The sequence below is a fragment of the Oncorhynchus mykiss genome, chromosome 5 (genome assembly GCF_013265735.2).
Source record: "Oncorhynchus mykiss isolate Arlee chromosome 5, USDA_OmykA_1.1, whole genome shotgun sequence".
Classification (NCBI taxonomy): domain Eukaryota; kingdom Metazoa; phylum Chordata; class Actinopteri; order Salmoniformes; family Salmonidae; genus Oncorhynchus; species Oncorhynchus mykiss.
In genome coordinates, this window is record NC_048569.1 from 24,685,747 (window position 1) to 24,697,058 (window position 11,312).

The window sequence follows — 11,312 nt, forward strand, 5'->3', positions numbered from 1 at the left end:
TCTAGTAAGATTTTTTGTCCGTTGCGTTAAGCTACTTAGTGTCAGTTGATGACAATTCTCCCGGATCCGGGATGGGTAGTTACAATGGCCAACAGATGTATCACTCTCCACATTCGGCGGGCAGGTTGAATAAAGACAAACAATTCCTTTAAAAATCCATAAATGTATAATTACTGTGCAATTTACAGTATATAGGCTACGTTGAGGTTTTTATTTAATTATTTTATGCTATCTGTTAATACTGCATATTTTATTTAATTAACCTTTATTTAACTAGGCACGTCAGTTAAGAACAAAATCTTATTTACAATGACGGCCTACCCCGGCCAAACCTTAACTTTAGGGCTAAAAGCTCAAGCTCAACAGCCAATCACCAAATACTGTTTTTGGGAAGGACAGAAAAATTAACATCAAACCACGGAGGCAAAAAGCACATTGTTGAAGTTTAATTAAAAAAGAAAAGCTGCTATAAGAGAGCTGAAAATAATGAGAAGGAGGGGTCAGAAAAGATCTGGTGAAGTGCTATGTTATGTGTGATGATTGTGAGGCTCTATACAAATTCAACAGTTTTTTAAAAACATTTTATTTAACCTTTTATTTAACCTGGTAGGCCAGTTGAGAACACGTTCTCATTTACAACTGCGACCTGGCCAAGATTAAGCAAAGCAGTGCGACAAAAACAACAACACAGTTACACATAAACAAATATACAGTCAAATAACACAATAGAATAATCTATGTACAGTGTGTGCAAATGTAGAACAGTAGGGATGTAGGCTATAAATAGGCCATAGATGCAAAATAATTACAATTTAGCATTAACACTGGAGTGATAGATGTGCAGATGATGATGTGCAAGTAGAGATACTGGGGTGCAAAAGAGCAAGAGGGTAAGTAATAATATGGGGATGAGGTAGTTGGGTGTGCTATTTACAGATTGGCTGTGTACAGGTAAGCTGCTCTGACAGCTGATGCTTAAAGTTAGAGAGAGAGATATAAGACTCCAGCTTCAGTGATTTTTGCAATTCGTTCCAGTCAATGGCAGCAGAGAACTGGAAGGAAAGGCGGCCAAAAGAGGTGTTGGCTTTGGGGATGACCAGTGAAATATACCTGCTGGAGCGCGTCCCATGGGTGGGTGTTGCTATGGTGACCAGTGAGCTGAGATAAGGCGGGGCTTTACCTAGCAAAGACTTATAGATGACCTGGAGCCAGTGGGTTTGCCGATGAATATGTATTGAGGGCCAGCCAACGAGAGCATACAGGTCGCAGTGATGGGTAGTATATGGGGGCTTTGGTGACAAAACGGATAGCACTGTGATAGACTACATCCAGTTTCCTGAGTGGAGTGTTGGAGGCTATTTTGTAGATGACATCGCAGAAGTCAAGGATTGATAGGATAGTCAGTTTTACGAAGGTATGTTTGGCAGCATGAGTGAAGGAGGTTTAGTTGTGAAATAGGAAGCCGATTCTAGATTTAATTTAGGATTGGAGATGCTTAATGTGAGTCTGGAAGGAGAGTTTACAGTCTAACCAGACACCTAAGTATTTGTGGTTGTCCACGTATTCTAGGTCAGAACTGACTAGAGTAGTGATGCTAGTTGGGCGGGAGGGTGCGGGCAGAAATCGGTTGAAAAGCATGAGCTTAGTTTTACTATCATTTAAAAGCAGTTGGAGGCCATGGAAGGAGTGTTGTATGGCGTCGAAGTTCGTTTGGAGGTTTGTTAACACAGTGTCCAAAGAAGGGCCAGATGAATAATCTGCGTAGAGGTGGATCAGAGAATCACCAGCACCAAGAGCGACACCATTGGTGTATACATAGAAAAGAGTTGGCCTGAGAATTGAACCCTGTGGCAGCCCCATAGACACTGCCAGAGGTCTGGACAACAGGCCCTCCGATTTGACACACTGAACTCTATTTGAGAAGTAGTTGGTGAACCAGGCGAGGCAGTAATTTGAGAAGCCAAGGCTATTGAGTCTGCCGATAAGAATTCTGTGATTGACAGAGTCAAGCCTTGGCCAGGTCGATGAATACTGCTGCATAGTACTGTCTTTTATCGATGGCGGTTATGATATCATTTAGGAAATGTTAAGGGAACTGTAGCCTACTGTTTAGATGGGTTAAATGGAAACTGAAATCTGGATATTGACTAACCAGAATAACCTACTGTTTTTTTGGAAAACTCTAAAGTCCTCTGATAATATTAGTCTCGTGCGATGACAGAGAACTTCACCGATGTCAACTAGATTGAACCATTAATTCTATCGATCTATTACATTATTCTGTTGAGCAAGGGTTTATTTAGTCTTATAGGGCAACATATGAAGACAAAAGAGAAGTTACATGTATCTAATTATTAAGTTGACTAACAAATAGCCTCCCAAAATGTTGGAAATTATAAGCAGAAACATATCTAAATCAGTCAAAAAAAGTTGTGCACCCACTGTCCAAAAAAAAATCTGCAGTCTTTGACTGTAGCCTATAGCACATTTTAAAAATATTTGCGGGCTAGGGTTGGATGCAGACCATAGTCGGGCGGTTGCGGGTGAGTTATTAGCATTTGCTGGCAGGTGCAGGTGAACAAACAGCTGACCTGTGCACAATTCTGCATCTCTACCTGATAGTCAGCAGCAGCAGGTCAGAATGAAATATCTATTTTTAATTGTGTTGCAATTTAGAAGTAGCCCAAAATTCCCTCAACCCGTGACCAATACATTTTCACCTGCCACATCGTTTTCCAAGTAGTCCAATTTTAATTGGAAAGTCACAGACATGGCAACCCTGCATCCCTCAGACCATCCGGTGCATGGACATCCTGTGCATGGACATCCTGTGCGGAGTGTCATCCGAGCGCAAGCGTCCAGTTGTGGAGAGTTCAGTACACCGAGCCTATGGACGGACAGGTCAGTAACTCATCAAATATGATACAATATTGTGTAAAACATTGAATTTGTAGATGCATCAATGTCCCCTTTTCCCTATGTTTTAGACATGAGGCGTGACATGCAAGGTAAAACATAATTTAAACATCACATTTATAAATTCCCACTGTGCCCATGATAAGATGCAATGTGAATTGTGCTGTACTACTGAATGAAACTGTGAGAAGATGCACACAGACCAGCCTTAGTGATTTAATTAACTTACCTTAACTACATGACTTTAGTTGGTGGCTTTGAGCAAAACTTTAATGTAATATAACCTATTCTAGGAGCCTATTGTTTGTACATGATCCTTATTCATTGTTCACTTGTTTTTCAACAATGTCAGGTACAGGCTGGGGCCTTCAGCCAGTAAGAAATCATTTGAACATCGCAGATATAAATTCCCACTGTGCCCATGATAAAGTTAAATACATTACTTTAGTTGGCTGCTTTGAGCAACACTAATATGTAATATAACCTATTCTGGGAGCCTAGTGTGTGTGTATGAACTATGTGGAATATTTTTGGACCATTGGCTTCCCTGAAAACAGGTACTGACAGGAAGAGCAATACGAGTCTGTCAGAGGCCGTCACGCTGGATGGTGATGGAGGCTTTGGTGGCCCACACAATGAAGAAGCAGATGTCCCTTCCAGTGATGTGGAGCTGACCTTGGACCTGGTGCCAGTAAGGATGGTCTTCACGAAGGCGGTAAGACCCTCCCTCCTTGAAATAGAAATCCTTCGACTGCCTCTTACACCATTGGGACACCTTGACCTCCACTGCTGTGGTGCCCACCAGACCATCCGGTGAAGCAGCCAGGATCCCAGACCCCGTGGCCCTATGCCCTAACTCCTGAACAGCCATTCCGTAACCATTTTGAATGCCTTGATGCCCTCCTCTTCGTTATCTGTGCTTCACTTTACAGAGAACACCCCATCCAACGACTGGGATCTGAGGACCAATTTTAGCAGCGATGGAGTAACGTGCATGGCTCTAACTACTGCTCCATAACTGCTGGCCGTCAATCTCCCTCTCCTCATGATGTGCCAGTTGGTGTTGGTGCGCTGTCCAACTGTTGCCTGCCGTATAGCTTCCTGCTGCTCCACCGACAGCACCATGCCAGCTAGGATCCCTGCATGCCCCAGGTGCCATTGTTTTTTTTAACAATGTCCGGTACAGACAGGGATGACAGGGAGGCTAACGGTTGTTCTGGCTCAGGTTCAAGGAGCCATTCTCCTCCACTGAACCTGCCCTGGAGACGGTTCCTTAATCACTGAAGATCCTCCTCTGTGGGCTCTCGGGACAGAGGCTTGTAGTCTTCGGCCGTGTACAGGTCCTCAACTGACTGCACCTGGTTGGGCTCCAAGGAGGATATGGTACAGAGTATCCCCTTGTCACCTACTTGGTAGAGACCTGCCAAGAGGAAGGATATTAAGTGCTTTGTTAAGAAATTTGCTATATAAACTAAGTTTGATTTGATTGATGACAGCTGTAGAATATTTAATAAACTGTAATTTACACGAGGACAAGTGCAGTTTTCCCATAAACTCATAATTCCTAACTTTGGATTTTATCACTTGACATATCAATCATATAGTGGGAAGGATCCTATAAATCAAGACTATGTGAATGCATGTACCACTCTGAATAAATATATTCAGTGCCTTTGAAGATTTGTCTCTGGTCATAAAACTATAATACAGGCTGGTATCTGGGGTAACGACAACATTCTAGAACTGAGTTATCACTTATCCAAGTCTGGCATCCATGGTAATCTGGTTAATGATAATAAACCTCTGAACAAAAATATAAATGCAACATGTAAAGTGTTGGTCCCATGTTTCATGAACTGAAATAAAAGATCCCAGAAGTTTTCCATACTCACAAAAATCTTATTTCTCACAAGTGCTGTGCACAAATTTGTCTAAAACCCTGTTAGTGAACATTTCTCTTTTGCCAACCAAGATAATCTGTCCACCTGACAGGTGTGGAATATGAATAATCTGATTAAACAGAGTTGCACCTTGTGCTGGGGACAATAAAAGACCACTCTAAAATATGCAGTTTTGTCACTTAACACAATGCCACAGATATCTCAAGTTGAGGGAGCGTGCAATTGGTATGCTGACTGCAAGAATGTCCACCAGAGCTGTTGCCAGAGAATTGAATGTTCATTTTTCCACCATAATCCTCCTCCTACATCGTTTTTGAGAATTTGTCAGTACGCCCAACCGGCCTCACAACCGCAGACCACGTGTATGGCGTAGTGTGGGCGAGCGGTTTGCTGATGTCAACGTTGTGAACAGAGTGCTCCATGGTGGTGGTGGGGTTATGGGCAGGCAAAAGTTACGGACAACGAACACAATTGCGTTTTAATGCACAAAAATACCGTAACGAGATCCTGAGGCCCATTGTGAGGCCCATTTCTTATTTTTTAAATATTTTTTTATTTTTTTATATTAGGCATCTGTGACCAACAAATGCATATCTGTATTCCCAGTCATGTGAAATCCATAGATTAGGGCCTAATTAATGTATTCCAATTGACGGATTTCCTCATATGAACTGTAACTCAGTAAAGTCAATGAAATTGTTGCATGTTGCGTTTATATTTTTGTTCAGGATAATTGATTAAGTGGCTCTTTCTTTGTAGAATGTTGACAGCTGTATATAACACATTGTATTGCTAAGATGCTCAAACCTAACTTAATAGCTACACTCACCGACACAGGATAAGCTTTATCCCTCATGCTGGCCCTGACCAAACCGGTAAGTTGGCCCTCACTATAGCTGCACTTCTCCACATGGCAAGACTTATAGTGGTCTTCTCCCCTTTCAATGCTCTTATGTTCATCCTTGAAAATGCCATAAGATCTGAAATAGACACCAAAGTCGACATACTGTACAAACAATTATCTAGGCTAAATTGAATGTTTTTAAGTATTTATTTGTTGTAGTGTGGACAGTAACATTAGTTTTATCTTAAAAATAATTATTTGAGAAATATGTTTTTATATATATATATTTTTTTTTAAATGTTCAGTTCATAAAATATCATTTAAAACTATGCATTTAGGTGTCTGTAATAGAATATACTTGTTAAAAATGAATGTAGACATTAATGAATTAAATGCATTTCTTCTATAGCTTTCAAAATCATCATCAAAGTCATCTACGGTTAATACATATAATTGTAACACACCCACATCGTACCACACCCCCAAGACTGAAATATATATTTTTAATGAGCAGCAGTTCAATCGCTACATGCCGCGTTCATGTGCTGTTCACTAAGAGTTTCCTAGTTCTGACTAGCACGTGAATGCGGAATCAGTGCATAAGCTTATCATGTGCGTCAAATTTATATGGCACATTTCTACATTGATTCATCTGTCCAAAAATACAACACAGAATTGAGAGAAACAACAGCATTGCAATGGCAAACTTTTATTAAGACTGATGAGGGAAGCTCCAATTCTTTCTATTTGAATCCATGAAACAAAGATTGGCTTAGTGGAATGATGATCATTTGCTGCTATTCAATCACTCTCCCTACTTTCCCCAGGTTCACTCTTCTCAGTCGTTTGACAGCCTCAGAAAGCATCTTCTTGTTTTGAGATTGCTCCCTCTTCATTATCTCAATTTTATTCTTCAGTTTCAGATTTTCCAAGTAGAAATTCTGAGGGGAAAACCAACATGTAGAGAATACAAGTTAAGAATATGCATTGCTGTTATAAAATCTATATTTTTCACTGACAATGTTGCTCAGACAAAATGCATGTGAGGTGAGCTGCAGTGTTCACATTTAAACCCTGACTGGTGATACATGGGGAGGATCTCTACCTCTTGGCTCTGGGAGAAATTCACAGAGTCACTCTGAGAACGCCTTTCTTGGAGCCTCAGAAGATGACAGGCACCGATGGTAGATGAGAGATGCTTGATGTACTTCTGATCCACCTGAACCGGAGAGGCATCAAACAGCACCAGTGAGATAAAATGATGAAAGGAAAACGGAGCACTGCTTTAATCACGTGAGCATAACTTCTCAAATGTGGTTTGGGGAAAATGTGAATAATCGTACTATTGAAACACTCAAATTCCGAAGGACTCACTGCTGACTGTGACGTGGGATTGGAATTGTTGTTGTGGCACCCCTGTAGTAGCCTACTCATCTTATTGGTCATTGTCTTCCCTTCTGATATCAGTCTCTGCATGTTGATGCAATCATCTTCCTGGCCAGTGACATTAGGGCTCTTGTCATTTGCCCACAGTGGGGATAGGCTACTGTTCAATAAGGACGGGACCGAGTCATCTATGCTGGAAGTAAGGCTGCTTTGTGAGAGGTTGTCATTGTCCTTCTTGGCATGATCTCTTCTCCCTGAATAATAAAAACAGTTGTGATAAAGTCACTGAATTTAGTTGAATTTGCCATTCAAGTCAACCAATGTGTTGATTTTCCTAAGCAGAAACCTATATTTGAAAGCTAATTTGATTACTAGTGTTACATTTACTGTATGTAGTCTTGATGGTGATACGAGGGACATAAAGCCATTTCAATGAAGCTTCGATTGAAAATATGCTTCCATTTATTTTTACACCATCACAATACATAATGATCACTGAGACATTTCACAGTTCTTACTTGTACCTGAAGGACTGCTCCTGTTTGAATGCCTGGATGCTCCACACTCCACATAGTTGATGTTGATGATCATTGGAGGGCACTCGGGCCAACCAGAATGCTCAGGGTGTTTCTCCTCTGTAGCTTTAGTCCGTATTGTGTCCTTATCGGCATGCTGTGCTCTGATTCGCTGGATCTCAGAGAGGAGTTGATTTAGCTTGGGGTTGTCCGGGAGACCGCCTCCAAACTCTGATGTTGGATGAAAGTGTAGCAACTCAACAGAATCAACATCACATCTAGCAAGAATAACTGTAGATGGAGAGAAGAAGTGAGGGACCTTCTTGTATACATTACCAGTGGGGTTGACTGCAGCTGTCCTCATCTGCTTGGACCCCTGCATCTCCTCACAAAATGACTTGAGGAGCTCATTGCTGTTGGTGAGCTGTTTTTGATAGGCATCGAGTTCTCCCTTCAACCTTAGACATTGAAATAAACTCACATCAAGTCTACTATTTGTCTGTCAACATCTAACTCGATCAGCCTGAGAGACAGTTCTGTTTTAGCCATCTGTTCTGCAGTACCGTTGTCAAACCAAAGAAACTCTGCCCCAGGCTATAATTCAATGGAATATTAACAGTCAAGGCTGGGATGAAGGAGTCTGGAGATTGGACTCCTACTATTTTCTATACTTATTATTACTTCCTCCAACCTGTCTATCTCTTCCTGTGTGGAGCTAAGTGAGCCTTCCAGGCTCCTGTTGTTGTCCTCAGAGCGTGCGAGCCTCTCTGTCAGCCTCTCTCTCTCCTCCCTCAGCATATCACTCTCTCTCTGGAGCTGTGTGAGCTCACAAGCTGTCTCAACCAGAGACGCCTTCAGTCTCTCTGACTCAGCATGCACGCCTGGACATCAGAACAAAAGCATGTACAGTAACAGTTCACCCCTGACTATTCCCTCTGAACAGTCACGCAGTTAAGTGTGAAGGTAAGTGTGTTCACCACTTGAATAACTAGGTAGTTATTGTAAAATAATTTGTTGGCTAATTAACTTTAGTCTAACTCCAGTTTTTGTGTAAACCTTTAATTTACATTAATGCATGATTTACGTCCAATATAAGTGTGCATCTCAAGTTATGATTTGTCCCTAAATAAATAAATAATGATCCCTGTGTCTGACTGACCTGGGTGGTTCTGTCCCATCTCTGTCCCTGCCTGCTGGGCCTTATGGTTCTTCAGATGCTCCTGGAGCCTCCCGTTTGCCTGAATGCTCTCCTTCAGACTCTGTCTCAGCCTCAAGATCTCCTGCAGCTGCTCCTTCATTTCTTCTTCCACTGTGAGTGAGTTGGAGGGGGAGAAACATCGTCCATCACCCCCCTCTCTCTGAGCCATAATGGATCTGCACAGGTCCAGCTGGCTGCGCAGGGTCTTGTTGAGGTGCTTGCTAGCCCTCAGTCTGTCCAGCAGACTGCCATTCTCCCTCTGCAAAAGTTGGAGACACCTCTCACACTTGGTCGGGCCAGCCTCAGTTGCAGGAACTGGGAAGAGGGCGGAGGAGAGAGTGAAATGGAAAATAAAAGAGAGGGAGGAAGAAAGGAAAAGGTGAATGAGAGAGTAAGAGTCTTTATGAGTCTTTTATAATGACACTTCAGCCACAGACCACAGACAGACCACTTACACTCACCTTCACTGTTCTCTGGGATGGTGTGGTTGTCAGGGTCCAGAGTCTCTCTCTGACAGGGATTAGTTCTCCCCCCCTCCCTTTGGACTGCAAAATGCTCCAGGCACTAATCAAAAACACACAGTAAGATTGAGAAGAGTAGAAAATTAGAAATGGGAACTGTAGATAATTGATTGAATTACAATATAATTGACCCCAGTTCTGATGGTCTACAGTTCAGAGACCTCTGAGCACTTCTCTTGCAGGGAGGCAGAGATCTGAATCTGTGCTGTGGATAGCTGCTCCTGCCACTTCCCATAGTCCTCAAGCTCCAGCGTATGCTTGGCCAGAATCTGGCTGTGATGTTCTCTCAACTCCTTCAAAGAGAAAATATAAATTAGTTTCTGGCTGCGTTGTCTCAACGTCTGTGATTAAAGGAAAGAGAGGAGACAGAACCTTTTAGCCAAAGGTAGTGTATTATGCACACCTATATATAGTTCTGGTAGAAACTATTTTCGTTACCTTGAACATCTGTTCATTGATGGTGATGTAAGACATTAGCTTCTCTACTGTGAGTTTGTAGTTCGTTAGCTGTATCTCCTTGTCTGCTGTGCTCTCCATTAACAGCATGTCCTTCTTTTTCAACATCTGATCCAGTTGCTCCAGCTTCATACCACTGTCCTCAGTCTGTCTCTGTAGTTTCTGTTCTGCCAGTTGATTTTCTAGCAACAGTTTGTCCTTATCATCAGTGATCTGTGCCAAAATGTCCACATTCTCCTTGAGTCTCTGTTCCAGCTGCTCCAACTTCCTGTCTCTGTCCTCCGCTTGACGCTGCAGTTTCCTGTCTGTAAGTTGATTGTCCTGCAGATATTTGCCAGTAGTATAAGACAAAATGTCCTCCATTTCCCTGAGTTTCTCCTCCAGCTGCTCCGCATTCCTGTTGCTGTCTTCAGCTTCACCCTGCAGTTTCTCAATTTCAAGTTGATGGTCTGTCATCTGTGTCTCCTTTTCCTGGGTTGTCTGAAACAAAATGGCTTCTGTCTCTTTTAGCCTCTGTTCCAGTTGCCCCAGCTCTTTGTTGCTACCCTCAGCCTGACTATGCAACCGGCCAACCATGATCTGGGGAATGAGATGAGACAAATAGTCCAGAAATAGGTACAATACATTCCCAATTTTCATTCCATAACTAGAAATTACACTGTGAAATGGTAATTATATAAGAATGACCAAATAATTACTTAGAATTGTCACTCTACCTCTAGATCCTCTGAGTTCCCATTGACAACCTCCTGTAGCTGGGATATGATAGCGTCTTTCTCCTGGAGCTCCTGGTCCAAGCCCTTCATCACTGACTCTAATGACTACAGGAGAGAGACAGGAATAAGAATCCTGAAATGATATCTGATGTTTATCACTTAACACCAGATTAATTGCAGTAGGTTGAGTACCTATATTATCAACTCAATGAGTCACATATATGTGTAGAACACGAGTCTCCACTACACTGCAGTCACTTGAGAGTTATGCACTGAAGGTTCATATAGACAGAGTTACAAAATAACAGCTTCCTAGGTTTGAGACCCCTAGTCTAAGTGACTCTTGTATAAGGACATACATTCCTTGTAGATTTGTACTAAAATGCAGAACAATGAGGTGTCTGTTACCTTTAGCACTTGAGCATTGATGCTGGTGGCAGACTGGATCTCTTCCATTGTGAGTTGGTGGTCAGTCAGCTGGCTCTGCTTATCTGCATTGGTTTGAGCCAACATGTCCGTTGTCTCTCTCAGTCTCTGCTCCAGTCGTTCTAGCTCCCTGTTTCTTTCCTCCATCTGGCTGTGGAACTGACCAGCCATGACCTGAAGAGATATTACCGGCAATATGACAGAAACTCTGAATGAGATTAATTTGAATAAGACTTTTTTTGCTCATGTTCAACTTCGCTAGGGTGTAGTTGTTTCCTACAAACCATTTTTAAATCTGCTTTTTAAATCTGTTTATTTAGCAACGTCCAGAATCTTCTGGGTAGCATTTTTGGGGAATATAGCATTCAAAAGCATAATTTTGTCCTCCTATACCTCCATGTCCTTGTTCTTCCTGTCCAGAGCGACCTGTAGG

General features: G+C 42.1%; 1 protein-coding gene across 1 annotated transcript; it reads right to left on the reverse strand.

Annotated features, from left to right (window-relative positions):
* Positions 1-6,356: 6,356 nt before the first annotated feature.
* On the reverse strand, positions 6,357-8,220 carry LOC110522848. Its single transcript, XM_021601316.2, has 4 exons — positions 7,572-8,220; positions 7,036-7,301; positions 6,767-6,880; positions 6,357-6,602 (listed from the first exon to the last, which is right to left on the reverse strand). Exons 1-4 carry the CDS (start codon positions 7,942-7,944, stop codon positions 6,459-6,461), a joined length of 897 nt encoding a protein of 298 aa, XP_021456991.2. The 5' UTR covers positions 7,945-8,220; the 3' UTR covers positions 6,357-6,458.
* Between the last annotated feature and the right edge of the window lie 3,092 nt (positions 8,221-11,312).

Bases quoted from the DNA above. Each gene is read 5' to 3' on its own strand.
- LOC110522848 (XM_021601316.2), bottom strand. From the start codon at position 7,944: ATGCAGGGGTCCAAGCAGATGAGGACAGCTGCAGTCAACCCCACTGGT. The intron at 6,881-7,035 runs GTGAGTCCTTCG...TCTCCGGTTCAG, and splicing joins ATCCCACGTCACAGTCAGCA to GTGGATCAGAAGTACATCAA. The intron at 6,603-6,766 runs GTAGAGATCCTC...TTTTCCCCTCAG, and splicing joins ATTTCTCCCAGAGCCAAGAG to AATTTCTACTTGGAAAATCT.